Source organism: Rhagoletis zephyria, unplaced genomic scaffold (genome assembly GCF_001687245.7).
Source record: "Rhagoletis zephyria isolate East Lansing unplaced genomic scaffold, Rhagoletis_zephyria_1.1 Rzeph_scaffold_03178, whole genome shotgun sequence".
In the NCBI taxonomy this organism is placed as follows: domain Eukaryota; kingdom Metazoa; phylum Arthropoda; class Insecta; order Diptera; family Tephritidae; genus Rhagoletis; species Rhagoletis zephyria.
In genome coordinates, this window is record NW_016160261.1 from 33,846 (window position 1) to 50,195 (window position 16,350).

A 16,350-nucleotide genomic window follows, 5' to 3' on the forward strand; every position below is an offset into this window, starting at 1 on the left:
ATTTAGCGTTGTCGATAGCGCTATCGATAGTGCTATCGATAGTTTTGTTTTTTTTCGAGACTATCGTGAATATTGATAGTTTTTCTGAAAACTATCAAAACTATCGATGGTGTGACTATCGATAGTTTGACACTTCTACCATCCACAAAATCTATGATTTGTGAAAAAACTTGCCAGAGTAAATAGATTAGATTAGATTTAGAGGAACGAGCCGGTCACCTATTTAGTTGACGCATCCGAGCGACCTTTTCCTCCGAGCAAAATAAAATAGTTTCGCCTTTTGGAACTCCATGGCAGACCAATAATGGACCCATGAATCCCTGTGCAACCCCTTTGCTGATAATACTGTGGCCAGTTTCTATATACCGCCTAAGACATAGTTCAATAAATGCACCTCGGCCTGAAAGACAGAGTTAACTTAAACCACGCTAGTGAAAAGGAGCCTCCTGGATTGTATGCCGTAGAATTCTGCTCTGACGCCATCATAGTCGGTGTCCGAAGGAAAGTTGACCAAATATGGCCTAAGGTCCGGTGTTTTGGTCATTAGTTGTCCCAATAAACTATGTTGGGGAATAAGGCCTACGAATATTTTGAGAAGCTAAACCTCGGAAGATGCAGGTCCATAAAGCCAGTTAATGCGCCATCCATCTTCTGGTTCTTCGACCGTGAGGGGAAGGGTATACAAACGTTTTGGCTTTCACATGGTCCGCTGAGATCAGCCTTGCTGTAAACAAAACAGCTGCTTTCATGCTTAAAATGTGTAGAGAGGGCAGGTCGAGAAGCTCCTCGAAAGCCAAGTTTGGTATTGTTCTCATAGCGTCAGTGATGCTCACGCAGAATTGTTGTTGTAGTTGGCTGAGCTTGCTTACCGGTGTTCTTCCACAAGACGTGAATAGCAAGTGTTAGAATGGTTTTGAAGATGGCATCATACCTTCACTTTGGGAGCTTAGGTCTGACACATCAGTTTTGTACCCCTAGTCCCCACCAGGTCCAGATAAAGTTCCTGGCCTTGTGAATAACTTTATCTAGATAGGTGTGGATTTCTTGAGGCCAAAGAGAGAGTAATTTGTCCCTTTTATTGTGCTACAGAGAATAGCTAAGCTAATCTTCTTGGTATTTACGTTTAACCCACTTTTAGTGCACCATTTAGCGGCTATGCTCAGCGCATTTTACATAAGGTTACAGACAGTCTCTTCTAATAACGACGACAATGTTGTGCTCCTATCTCTAAACATCGTCGACTACGATGGGCCAAAGCAGAGAGGAGATCACTCTACCCTGGAGACATCCTTGCGTAGAGTTATAGAGTAAATGTATCGGTTCTGGATGTAGTTATGTAAAGAGGCTTGCTATATAACGGCATGCTATTGCGCCAACCCCTATGTGCCGAATGCAGTTCTCTATTAAAGATTGTTCCGTGTTATCAAAAGCACCCTCTACGTTTCAGAATTATCCTACCGTGAACTCTGTGTTCTCTATGTTAGATTGGTTTTGAAGATGGCATCATACGTCTTTTGTATAACTTTGTCTGCATAGTTATTTTTCTTGGGGTTTACTCGCTTAGCCCTCATTTCGTTCGCCTATTCCCGATCATCCCCTTATAAGTGTACATAATAGTTCCGGATTTATGGATGCTTGCTATCCAGCAGTGGTTACGTCAGTGCCATTGGGCCGGATGCAATTTCCTACCCATTGTAGAGTATTCTGTGTTATCGGAAGCACCGTCTACGTCTAAGAAGCATCCTAGCGCCACTACTTTTTTCTCCATGGACTTCTCAATTTTCCTGAATAGCATCGATGGTAGATATTTCTTGAAGAAAGGCATATTATTTTCGATGCCAAGATATGCCTGTCTACGATTATATCCACGAAGTAAAGCTGATGGTTCGGTACGATTTTGGTTGTTCTGCTAGTTTACCCCTCACCTTGGCGATGTAGCGGCAGGGACCCCCAAACCAAACGTGCTCTGAAATGCAGTGTTAAAAAAGGCAACATATCAGTAAAATCCTTTTGCAGATAAGCTGGAAATATATCATCTGTTTCAGCTGCTGTGACGGGCACTAAGACAGATATAGTTCATCTTATCCTATTCTCGTCGACCAGGCTTTTGGCGATTCTTCAATCGTCTTCGTTTTGTCCCAATTTGTATGTGGATGATTCGGGGTTTTTTATGGTAGCTTAGAGATTCCTTGGAGCAGTTTGTGAAGGATCTGTCGGGTCTTTTTAGGCCTTAGTTCGTTAGTGTGCGTTGTGTTCTTCCTTGCAGAAATCTCCTAGATCCCTGACAGAAATAAGCATATGAGTCAATTTTTGTCCATCTAATCTTTTTAAGTAAAGTCTTGTTTGTACCAGCCAACACAACCTACACTAATCTAACCTACAAAAAAAGATACAGATACATGTGAGAATATATAGGACGCCTCAACAACTTTCAACCTTCAGATGATTATTGATAAAAAAACATTTAGATTTTCTTCTATCCACTCAAGTTTAACGCCTTCATCCAAAAACTGTTTTTTAAGTTTACTCCAAAAGTGTCAAACTTTCTTTTTTTTGCTTAAAGTAAACACATAATACTTTCTTTTTTTTGCTTAAAGTAAACACATAATACCACCACATAAACCACAAATGCATAGATACGACTGTACAAGAACAGATACAACATGAGAAGCGAATAAGAATTTAACAGAAAACGAATCGCGCGCGAAATCGTGCAAGTTTTTGTCTTGAAATATTGCAAATTTCCAACGTGTAGATTAGTGTGGGAGAAAATTTATGCGAGTAGTGAATGGTGGAGCGCGAACATGCTTATGTGTATGCTATTTAAGTAACAGACAGCTACTGGCCACGAATTAGAAACATGCCTCCGGCGTAGAGCTCAAACATATCATTAGGGATGGTAGGGTTTATATTAACTTTAAGGGCAGTTCATCACTGGCGCTCAGCTCTCCAGAAACCTTACTTAACTTTGTTTCCGTGGACATTTTTGTGAAATTTCAGGACCCTACCGGCAGGGGAATTAGAACACTCAATTTTCACTAGCCTCTCTTGAGGCAAGCACCAGCAAACAATTTTAACAGGTTTTTGGCAACCTTACAAGGATGTCATCTAAATCTCTAAGAAGGCTACACAACGAGAATCTTGGCGTTACTTCTGCAATATTAAAGAAACTCTAAAGCAAAGCGGCTACGAATAATGTTTTCAAAAACCGTTTCAACCTTGAACTCACTACCGAAGCGACGAACGGCGACTAGGCATCATCTTGTAGCAAAATTTTGGATATCCTACGAACATTAACTTATCGGGGTGCTTTGACGTCATAGCCAACATTTTGCCAAGATCTTAAGGGCAATTCCACCTAAGTAGCTCCATAAAGGCCATTATAATCCATTACATGTTGAAATAGGCTAAAATTTCCTGCCAACCCTAGGGACATACTTTTCAGCTTTCAGCTGTCAAAAATTATCCCAGCCTGCCCAAACTTAACGAACATCCCCATGAGGTATAAAGCGAAAATTACTTTGTGTTTCCAATTAAGTCTACACCGCTGTAAATGTATAAGTAGACACAGTATATGTATGTATGTATATATGTATGTATGTAAGTGCAAAAGCTAAGTTAGTATGTGAACATTTTAAACTGTTGATAGTTGGTTTCCGATAGTACATAGTACATAGCTTTGGTTTCAACGCCGATACTAGTTTGGCATTAACTTGACTCCCTCATGCAAAGCGCATTCGATTCGGAATTGAGTTTTACTCGAATATGTAATCCAAAATTATCTATGCCGGCTATGTTGTGCGTTTGCAGCAGCTGAGCTGGTGGATTTGCCAAATTGAAACGTTAAGTACGCAAATACGTAGATATATATATATCTTTTTTTACGGGAAGTGCGCGTGCATGCAAGTATGCACATCCGTATATATGGACATACATATGTACATGCTTAAATTTTTATATTCGCATATGTAAGAATGTAGACATTTCAGCATACATACTATATTTACTTTAAAGCCAATTTAATTTACATTTTTTCGAGTGTGATTCTCTAGCAAATTCCAATATTTATTGCTTCCGCAATTAATGCAGTTCTCATGTTCATAAAGGCATAATGCTGGTATTCAGTAACATTCTCATCTCAAGTCACTTAATTTGAAACTATCCGCGGGTGACTCTTCTTGTGACTTGAGACGATTTGGCTACAGTGATGCCAGACATTCTCTGTTAAATTACCACCCATTTTAAAAATGTATCCCAAAAAATTCCCTAAGAATTGAAAATATATATTTCAGTAGTAAAAAAGTAAAATTCATGTTACCTTTATATACATATACGTATAATATTCTTTCTAAATTCAAGGGTCAGTAAATTACTAACTAAAGGTCTGAACGAATTTTAAAACATTTACCACATTCATAAATTATCTTCGGTGTTTACTAAAATCCAAGATTTTGAAGAAACTTTTTTTGTGTTTTTATGGTTGAATACTTACTGCCAATTCTTAAAACAATCACTGTTACAAATTATTTGCATTGCGTAAGCGAATGTGATTTTTGGTGACTTTAACGTTGAAGCACTTGACTTTTTTTTTTTGATTCAAAAGCAACCCTTATTTTATATACATACATATGTATGTACACTTCATCAGATAATTTGTTCCGCTTTTTGCATTAAACACCAATTACAATTGAAAAGATTCTTTCTTAATCAGCGCTTGAATTGTTTAAAGGGAGAAAAAATTCAAAATTGTCCTTATAATTTTTACTATTTATACATAATTTTACTCCACATCATATCTTNAGCTTGATTGTTTAAAGGGAGAAAAAATTCCAAATTTTCCTTATAATTTTTACTATTTATACATAATTTTACTCCACATCATATCTTTAGAACGATTAATTACGTAAGAGTGTCGAATATTCTTGAATAGTGATTAATTGTGCACCGATAATTGTGTTAAATGAAAATCCCTATTTTTCCTCCATTTAATAACTTTTGCTGCAAAATATCCCTCAAATACGGAAATTACCCACAATCTGGCATCACTGGACTATTACCATTTTCAGTAACTCGCTGGCCTTCAGTGTGGTTTGCCTGCCGTTTATTAATTTGATTTCGCCGACCTTTAAGTGAGTCTTTTTTTAATCATAAGCATTTTTTCTACGAATAAAATGAAAAACGGCTTAATAAATGTCATAAATGTCAAGGGGCGTTTCTCTGCTGAATGAAATCCATTCAACTAAAGAGAGCTAAGCATTTTTAGCCACTGGGTTTTCCAAGTAGAGGTTAAATTTCATGAAAATTTTGAAGGTTAAGTATGAAATATTTAGGTATATAGATGTCTCTTGTATACATATATAATGCAGGTAGAATAATAGATATTTTATAATCAGAAAACCCCAACACCAAATCCTGCAAATTTTCTGCCTCGAACGAAATTATGTTTTAATATTTTTATTGAGCTTTGTACCACGATTGTTTATTAGGAAAAATCGAAAAAGCAACAAAGTCTAAGCGGTAGAAGTTATAGCAGCTATTTCGGAGATCACCACATCTCCTCATCAGACTCCTTTTTTCTAGACTTCAGCAGGGATCGAATCCGCATCATCTAGAAAAACAAGTCTGATGAGAAGATGTGGTGATCTCCGAAATAGCTGCTATAACTTCTGCCGCTAAAGCTTCGTAGTTTTTTCCATTTTCCCTAATAAACAAAATCGTAGTACAAAGCTAAATAACAATATTAAAATAAAATGTTAATAAGCCTCAATAAAATTGACACATACAAAGTTTAATTAGATAGGAACACGTAGCTATGATTTTGGGCATGTAGCCCTTTAGGTATGTACGATTTTCATCACATGCCGGATGTTGGAAAAATGCATGAAGTTATGTGTAGGTAGTTATGTACAGAAAAAAAAACTTACTTTATCGCACGCTTGCCTTTTGTTTTCACTTTTGCACCGCACACTTCATTTTGCCTTGAAATGTTGCAATAATTGTGTAAAACTACTTATTTGCACACTGTTTTTGGGTTAGTTTGCATTTGGAACCGGAAATGTAAACTCGATAAACAATACTGGGTCACCTTGTCAAATAAGGTTAAATTAACTATACAAAAAAAANAACACGTAGCTATGATTTTGAGCATGTAGCCCTTTAGGTATGTACGATTTTCAGCACATGCCGGATGTTGGAAAAATGCATGAAAAAATAATTTACTTTATCGCACGCTTGCCTTTTGTTTTCACTTTTGCACCGCACACTTCATTTTGCCTTGAAATGTTGCAATAATTGTGTAAAACTACTTATTTGCACACTGTTTTTGGGTTAGTTTGCATTTGGAACCGGAAATGTAAACTCGATAAACAAAACTGGGTCACCTTGTCAAATAAGGTTAAATTAACTATACAAAAAAAAAATTAACATGCATTTTTTCAAACAGCGTCATTTTCGGGGTTTCCACATTAGCAATTTTATAATTTTGAGCAGCAAAAGTATATTATAAAGCATGTTCACATAATCGTAATTTATCGCTCATTCGTAATTCATAAAAAAATTATGCTGAAACCAAATACTTTTGCCATGTACAATTTGTCAGTAAATGCGCAATTCGCAAAAATTCAACCAAATTTAAAATTNTACTGGGTCACCTTGTCAAATAAGGTTAAATTAACTATACAAAAAAAATAACATGAATTTTTTCAAATAGCGTCATTTTCGGGATTTCCACATTAGCAATTTTAAAATTTTGAACAGAAAAAGTATATCATAAAGCATGTTCACATTATCGCAGTTTACCGCTCATAATTCTTAAAAAAAATATTGCTGAAATCAAGTAATTTTGCCATGTAAAATTTGTCAGTAAATGCGCAATTCGCAAAAATTCAACCAAATTTAAAATTGTTCAATCTGATTTTTTAGAAAAGTTTTGGGCATGCATTTTTATAGCCAATTTAATTCCAGTATGGTGCAAGTTCGAAGTTGTGCATTTTCTTCGATATAAAAATACGAGTATTTTAGAACTTAAATCAGGTTTTTTGTGAGAATGAAAATGCGAAAAGCCTCCAATCAAAAAAAATGCTCAAAAAGCAGTGCGAATTTTGAGGTACTTCAAACGTTCACTTTTTGTACTGAAATTGAATGAGCTATAAAACTTTATACCAAAAAATTTTCAGTCAGCTTGTCGGGTCTGGTCGGGCAATATTTTTTATAGGAATATATTTTGGATCCTTGGCTATAAACTTGTGTTATAAAACGGTCCGCCAACGTCTGCTAGGCGAAGTTTAAGATCCTTCAAAAGATATTCCAAGCAGATATCTTCCGCGGCTAGTTATAGGGAGAGTCGATGCTGGCATAATTAAAAATCTGTTAGTCTGATCGAATATTATTTGTCAAAGATCTGGTGAGAAAACTCAATGCACCGCTAGTTTCTTCATACTGTTTTCTTCATCAGTAAAAATGCCTTAAAAATATAATATATGGTCAGTCTAACACACGTACATACCCTGCAGACAAAAATTAACAATTGATGAAAAATAACCAACTTGTAGTTAGCTTTTTTCGGGATTTCTATAAAATATATAACTTGTAGTTAGCTACATAAAGCTAACTAGAAAATAGTTGACAAGTAATGCAGGAGCAATGCAGACGCAATCAAGAGATTGTTTTCTTTAAACGCGTTTCTATTTATGTAGATATCCTGTACTTCACAAATACTTTTTCGAAATGAGGACGAATGAAAGGAAGATCGAAATTTTATATAATCATTTAGGTGTTCGTGCCTTCGCTTGAACCACAAGGAGATTACGCTCATGTGAACTCAGCCTTAGCTTGATCCATATCAATGCCTATTGCGCCATCTATCGAGAACAAATACTCCACAAAGGTCGCTCGGGTAGCAGCACCTGGCTGTCATACTTGTCAGTACGCTTTTATAACTCAGCTGATAACAAGTAAAAATTAACCAGCTCAATTACTGAAGTAATAGGTAATAATTAATTCCGTTCGGCGCCCATGGCCCAACGACGAGACGCAGTTGCCTCAATAGGCACCGTCATTTGCATTTAATAATGCCATAAATTTGATTGACTATTAGCTAGCCTCATCGGGCAACCAAAGCAAAAAGGTGCTGCGAATGTATGCATGCGTAATCATGATTAGCAAACTACGCAGCACCTTTGTCTGCATGTTATTTACGATGAACTATTTGCAGGTATGGCCAGTCCAAATACAACAACTATGGGCGACTTGGCCCAAATTGTACCTGACAATAATGAGGAGAAAGAAGCGTTTCTGTTAATTTTGCAATCAATTCAGAAAAACTATCCCTCAAATTGGGAGTCATGGCAAGTAACAAACCATTCTATTGAGAGTTTTGCTGGATCGTCGAAAGGTTATGGCAAATTCAGGTTCGGCATTCCAACCTCTGACTTGTTTCGTGCATTTTATCCAGATGACGTAGACCTTTCTGAAAAGTCTTATAGGCAAATTTTGTCGATAATTTTATCATGGCCTTTAGGAAAGGCATTATTATATTCTCCTCATGCTATCATGGCACAAATACACGCATCTTCATATACTCCATTTATGAACACAATTTCTTATCTTAAAGCTCGTGGTAAATTGACCATAACGGGCAAGACATCCAGCCAGCCTGCAGGCAGTACACCAACCTCGTGTGGTTCTAAAGCTTCCCATAAAAGGATGAGAGTAGAAGACAATACAGCGATGCATACCAGTCAACTGCATATGAGGGGCGATTAACCCCCTCCTAAACGTCCATTCGTTGGTGGTGACCAACTCATNGTTATGTGAACAAAATTAATATACCCTTGTGCACAAGTGCGCTCGGGTATAAAAAACAGCTAAATATGCGACGCGGGTATAAAAAGTTCCGTAACATACATACATACATACATACATACACTCCTTAACTTACGCACTACTTATTTATTTTTTTCCTTTTTATATTTGAACAAATGTATATTTTTTTAATTCTACCTCACCTCACTTATGTGTCTAAAGTAATTTTTTACTAAATTTGCATATCTTCATCACGTTTTAATTTTGTACTTTGTGGGTTGTCTTTAAATTTTATTTTTGTTCCTTTTTTATATAAAAATTTAGTATTATATTTTTTTCGCTTTCAGCTTGGTGTTTTTTAGTTTTTCTTTTCTATCCCACCGCTACCAATCTTGTTTCGTTTGCAAATTTTAATTAGAAAATTTTTTTGCGCATGAATTTAATTAGCTGCCAATTTTTGTTGCTGCACGCAAGTAAACAAAAATACATGCAAAAATGCATGGCCTTGCGAAGGGATTGTACTCGTACGTAGCAGTTGCTGATACAAATTGTACCAACTAATTGGTGGATGAGTTTCATATTTGCTAATAGGTAACTACTATTATTTTGGCCCATCCCCAAAGAAGCGCCTGTTTAAGATGCATGACAGTCTGGTGGAGTGCCCGGCTGAAAATTCGAACATTGGAATGGCCAGCAAAAATCCGGTTGATGGACGCTATCCGCTCTTTTTTTTTTGGACCGTAGAGTCAAATTAAATGCTGCTTGAATTGACTGCAGTTGATTCGGATTAAGTCCGAGTTAATCCGGATCAACGCTGCCGTCTGGTTAAGCTTTAAGAGGCGTTTATGAAGCCCTAGGCAGATAAGGATTTCAGTCGCAAACCTTGCACACTCCAACAGGACTCAGCGACGTTACACGAAGCACCCGTCAATCAAGGAGGTCTCGGAAACAACGTTCCAAACTTAATTTCGTCGACACAATGCGCCTCATCATAAAAAGTTAGCTTAAGCTCCGACTCGCTTTTAAGTACAAATTCTTGAGTTTGAGCTCACCTCATCAGTGCAAAAATGGAGTCTGAGCTTAAGCTTACTTTTTACACATGAGGTGCAATGACTGTTCAAATCTCGAGATGCAAACCCGCTGGACTTTTGCGCGAATGCAGCCAGGATAACGATGAAACGACAGAAAAAGGGATAGGATGGCGGCCGAGGTTGGGCACGATTACGATTACGATTAAGACTACGGCTAAGATTAAGATTAATATTAGGATTAAGATTTTGATTAAGAATGTGAATAAAATTTAGAATTAGGATTATGAGTAAGGTTAAGATTAAAATTAAAATTAATAGTGATGTTAAGATTTACATTTAGATTAACATTAAGATTAAAATTAAAATTGAGTTTGAGAGTAAGATTATGATTAAAATTGTGATTAAGAGTAACATTAGGATTAAGATAACTGCTAATTATTAAGCTGAAAAATTCGAGTGCAATATTGCGGTAAGTTTCACTTAAGTCACTCATATTTTATTTAGAATTTTCACGGAAATTTCTTACCGAATTTGTAATTTTCGCAAACGCAAAAACTGATTGGGAAATTACGTTTAAATCATAAACTAACGTATTTAAATTTGCTCAAAGATCTTTGCGCATACGTCGCGGTCTGTAACTTCAATTTCATTGTATAGAAAGACAAAATTGCAAGGAACCAACCAAAAGAGTAACCGCCAATTAAACTTTACAATTAAATCAAATTGTAGCTACTTCGTGCTACTAATTCCAAAAAATATCTGCAATTAGCCGTTATTATGTAGCGAAGTAGTGTCTAAAAACAAAGCAAATGCACAAAGTGGCAAATCAACGAACAAATCACAACTTTTAATTTACCGATGATCGATGAGGAGAATTGCAGACGGCACAGACATACATACAAATGTGCATACATATACATACATAGGGGAACGTATGTAGCTAAATATAGAATTTTCTATTTGTTTTTTGTTTTTCTTTTTGTGTGTTCATAAGCTTGTTAGTAATCAACAAAGAATTATGATTGGTTTGATATCTTACAAAGCGCTTTATTAAAAGGCACGCGCAAAAACATACCATTTTACTATAAAACTTCATGTCTTCAATTAAAAAATTATAAGCTCCGCTTGGCATAAAATAATATTTAGCATTTAATTAAGTGCCGATTAATCACTTTCGCACTTACACATGTTCATAAGTACATACATATGTATGTAGCTAATCGACTTTTATAAAAGCGTGACTAAGCTTACTGGCAGATGAGTTCACTACTTCTTGGACTCAAACTTTTTTGCATTCAATCATTACCACAAATATAGTATTTTTCAATGAAATATTTACATACTTACATATGAAAATTTTATTTCTATATATACATACGTATGTATTAGGGTGTTTGATTATTCACCTTTTTTCAAAAAACCGTTTTTGGAGTTATTCGAAAAATATTAAAAGCAGACAGCTTTTATATAAAAAAGAGCAAAGCAAAATAAGTTCAAAGTTTTTTTTAGGTGAAAATTAAAAGAAATAAGAATCAGTGAATAATTATCTTTTGGTATTGTTTTAACTTTTTTTATTGCATTCATTCTGATTTTTTTTCTGATTTGAACAGTGCTTTTTCCGCCGGGCTTAGATGTGCCTACTGCTACTCGCGAAATCCATGGTTCAATTTCTAGTCCCAGCAACATCAAAAAAAGTTTTTTTTTTTTAAATAGCGGTCGCCCTTCGGCAAACAATGGCATACCTCCAAGTCTACTTCTACCTTCTACAGAGGTGGAGTAAAAGTGAAGATATCTCCGTTTGTGTCACAACATTAAGAAACAGAACACGAATTGGAGGAAAAACTCGGCCAAACACGTAGAAAACGTTAAAGCGCAAAACATATATTTATTTTAAAGACGTACTTACTATATACTTTTCGCCCCCAAATAACCTAACTTTTAAAACTATCTAGAGTTTACTCCTGAGCTTTAAAAAAGTCTTGAAAACAACGAAAAACTCTAAACTTTTATTGAGAGGTAAAGATTTATATGAAATAAAAAAAAACGGTTAGTTCGATAAAAAATCAAGATTTCAAAAAAACGCTTATAGATATCCCCAGAAAACCGGTGGAATCCGGTTTGGAAAAACCGAGTCAATCACCCTAGTATCTACACATGTAAATACTAAAATGTAAAGTTATACATAAACGCATTTACGTTTATTTCAAAGTGGTTGGCTAATATTATCATTAACGTCGACCGATACATATACAACGTACGTATATTAAATTATGATAGAGTTCTTTGATTACTTCCATAACAGCCATACTACGTGTAAACTAGAGGGCTGCATGAATTCATTCAAACTTCTAGACAAACAGGGTATAGTAGATTTGAATATTCTACTACACGTACAAAACACTCAGCGTTTGGAATTATGTAAGTTATAAATATACATTTTGTTTTAAATTTTCTACCATATGGCGATTGCGGCACGACGAAAAGAAGAACTGTGAATGTTCGAATAAATCGCTGCGGCAAAATCGTACAAGTTTGTGGTTCCTCATTTAAAACTGTTGTCGGCATTGTTGTAATTTTTTTCGGAACAGATTCGCACCGACAGAATCGCATAGGTGTGGGGATACCTTAAATCTTAAGCCGTGTTGAATGAATTCATGCAGCCCTCTAGTATAAAAGTACATTGCGCAGATAATAAATTAATCAAGCAATTTACTGCTCGTATCAATGAAGATATATTAACTGAGATTATTTTGCAAGTCTCGCATTTATAACTTTATCTCACAAGCTTTATTAGTTATTGTTTATGTTTGTAATACTCTGTGATCATTAGAGGTAGACTCAAATATGTTTTGATTGACAGAGCGCGTAACTTTTTTCGCACTCTGTACCCTTCCTGGGGCTAGGTCAATGATTCTACTTTATACTATAATCTTCCTTTTTATTGGCGCCGTAACCGTTTAAGCGATTTTGGCCGAGTCCAAAAAAGCCCGCCAGTCGTTTCTCCAACTTACGCCAATTGGAAATGTCCAGTGAAGCCAGATGGTCTTTCCAGCGCAGAGGAGGCGTTGAATACTTTCAGAGCTGGGGCGTTTCTAACCGCTCGATGACTTGACCAAGCCAACGGGGCCGCTGCATTTTAATTCGCATACTATGTCTACCTACAGCATTGTAAAGCTCATTCAGCTCATCGTTAAATCGTCAGCGATATTCGCCATGCGGATTCCAAGGCTAACATTATTATTAGTGTTAATGCTAGTTCCGAAATAAATAAAGTCGTCTACATTTTCAGACTTTGTAACTGTCAACAGTGAGTGCCAAGGCGCTTATGCTCTGACTGTTTGTGCGATGGCAGGAGCTACTTCTTTTCCTCGTTCACCACCAGACCCATACGCTTTACTTCCCTATCGCCGCCGCACAGACATAGCCTTTGTTTTGCTGATGCTGTCGACGTCGTCGACATACGCCAGCAATTGTACGCCCTTGTAAAGTATTATGCCTGAGAGTTTCCGTTCTTCGGCTATTAAAGGGGTAGGCACTCGACTATTTTGCTTTTTCTATTCGAAAACATCAAATCATCATAAGAACTGGAACTAGTCACGGTTTAAGAAAAATGTATTACATACTGTTCGATGTAACATTCTTTAACGTGGATAATAACAACGGATCTGTCCGGGAATGCTTCACAGAATGCACGAATGTGGTCTTGTGGTATTTTGTCCGAGTGGCGGTGAAGAGCAATCTTCAAGCGGCTTTGAAATCGACAAATAGATGGTATGGATTGATCCTCATGCTCGCGAGACTTTTCCAATAATTGGCGTATTGTGAATACCTGTTCTGTGGTGGATGTTCCACCATAGTCAGCCACACTGATAACGGCCAAGCGGTTCTTTGACGGTGGATCACCTATGCATAGAAGGCCGTACTTGAATAGCTCGAATAGCTGGCCGTTAGCTCCAGCAGCGGCGTAATCGCTATTTGTACCTTGTCATAGTCAGGTGGTGGAAAGTATTTGCTCCATAATTTAAGTACGTTCTAGACATCGGTCACTAGGCCGCCATGGTTCTTCTGTGTAAGTCGCCTAACTCTCTGGAAAAAATTTTCGGGCGTTTTCCCTGTCAGCCAGCATTTCAAGCTCTTCGCACTCACGTATTTCTGCCGCTCACTTCTTTTTGGGGCAAATCAATAATGTATTCTGCTCTGTTATATGTATTCTCTTCGTTAAAAGTGACTATTCTGATGACGCAAACTGTTGCAACTTCGTTATACCGACGAAATTATTACTTCAGCTTGCAATATACATTTTGTGCTGTTTACTTGCATTGTTCTTAAATTTCCGATTCCCCTTTGTTTTTCCTACATATATATGTACATATCGTCGTTTAAAGTACAAAACGCGTATCGTCATTCTGCAAAACCGCGTAATTGACATTGGCTGCCAAAAAATGGATTTGCTCACACAAGCTCTTGGCTCAATCCTAATCCATTCGTTCTGAAATATACTAGCCAGATATGCTATTGCTTTATAAAAAAAGAGAGCCATTTTGAAATATGAGGGGGAAGAAAATAGTTTCTACAACTTAACATACGCGGTTTCGCATTTTGCTGATACGAGGTTTTGCATTTTGTTGATACGCGGTTTTGTACTTTAAACGACGATATGTATTTATGCATTTTTCTTTTGTATTTATTTATTTTTTTTAATAACTACATCACGTTTTCCAAGCGACAGAATAACAAAATAACTAAACAATTTATGTGTGTACAATTGGCCCTAAACATCTGAAGCTAATGAAATAGGAGTAGCCTCTAAGCAAAACAAAGAAACTTACATAGTACTGATATGTATGTATGTAAGTAAGTCTGGAATTAAAAATGTGTATGCAAAAATGCCTGTAATGAAATTTACTTGCTATTTAAAAATCTTGTTTAATACTAAATATTTACATGTGCATATGTATGTCCATACATATGTATGTATGTATGAATGTAAGTTTATTTAATTATGCAATCTACCGAGAAACATGTGCGGTTAAAAATTGCAGATATTTACATTTTTAGATATGTATCTATGTCTGTAATTAACTTGTTATTTGTTAGATTATTATCACAAATCATTACTTTAGTCGAGGAAAACTGCACGTGAGCATTATGATTGAATAATTATTTTCTTTTTTTCTTCTATTAATTTGAAAATATTTTTCACTGCTCCTGCTCCCATATTTTTACATAATTAATAGTTTTTATTTACTAATTAATTACTCATTTACAAGTAGATATTAGTTAGGTTTGTACAAGTACAGGGTGTCCTAGACCACCCGTCCACCCCCTCTAAAATGGAGGGAAATGTTTTTTACTGAAAAACGCAAAAATTTTACCGACTTAATCGGGGATGATCTATCTTTTGGTGGTATTGTCGACTTCAGGTAAAAGTTGGGTATTTTTGTCACCGGAATCCGAATCTGTAGTAAAACCATGTATATCTTATTTGAAAAAAGTAGACTTCCGGTCTAAACCGGAAAAGGTTTCACATAAGAGGTACGTATTTCTTTGCGCAGAATCCGAATCAGTGTAAAAAAATTTTAATCCCATTTAAAAAAATGGACTTCCGGTCAGTATAACCCATTTCCGGTCGAAACCGGAAGTCGATAGTACCACCGAAAGATTGAGCATCCCCGATTTAGGCTAGGCGGTGCAGAGGTGAATAAAAAATATTTCCCTCCATTTTAGAGGGTCGGTCTAGGACACCCTGTATAATTCACATATATATTTATTTATAGAATGACCTGGCTGCTCTTCCTTGCCGCATATCTGGTTCATCATCGAACTATTAGCTTTATCAAAAAAAAAATAATTATTTAAAAACTTTAAGCTTTTCCAAATTTTTTTCTAATGGCTGTGAAAAATTAATATTCATTTTGTACTTTTTTATGACCTGCAAAAAAATACCGCAATTTTTTACTGTGTGTAGGTACTACAATTTGTTTACCTTTTAGCTCAACATTTTGTGTTTTTTTTACTCATAGTTAAGTGCTGAGCAGTCGCCATTCATTTTAGACGAAACTAATTGAGCCATTTTAAATCCATAAATTACTTCCGTACACATTTTTATTTGTTTACACAATAACTTAAATTTATTGAATTTTTTCAGTTCGTTAAACTATTTCTTCGCCGCATAAAAGAAAATTGCCGCTTAGTTGTATCAGTATTTTCTCATTATCGTTAGTTCTTATACTCATGTATGTATATATGCATGTACATTAGGTTGCCTCACCAAAAAAGAGTCACGGTTTTTCGATTATATTTAAAGACTTCTGCCAAAACATTAAGATTTACGTGAGTTGTACCGTTTCGAAAATACCTCCAAAAATTAGTTTTTATATAAATTATTTTAGTTTTTAAAAACATTTATACTAAAAAATCACCTCAGATGGAAGAAGAGTTTGAGCTTAAGGGGTCTTCATACAACAGAATTAATATAATAAGATTTTTAGAGGTATTTTCAAATCGAAATCAAATA

At 35.9% G+C, this 16,350-nt stretch overlaps 1 protein-coding gene across 1 annotated transcript; it reads left to right on the forward strand.

The window, feature by feature from the left end:
* Positions 1–7,813: 7,813 nt before the first annotated feature.
* On the forward strand, positions 7,814–8,798 carry LOC108368551 (uncharacterized). The gene is made up of 2 exons (XM_017623420.1): positions 7,814–7,987; positions 8,213–8,798. Exon 2 carries the CDS (start codon positions 8,215–8,217, stop codon positions 8,761–8,763), a length of 549 nt encoding a protein of 182 aa, XP_017478909.1. The 5' UTR covers positions 7,814–7,987; positions 8,213–8,214; the 3' UTR covers positions 8,764–8,798.
* Positions 8,799–16,350: the final 7,552 nt, after the last annotated feature.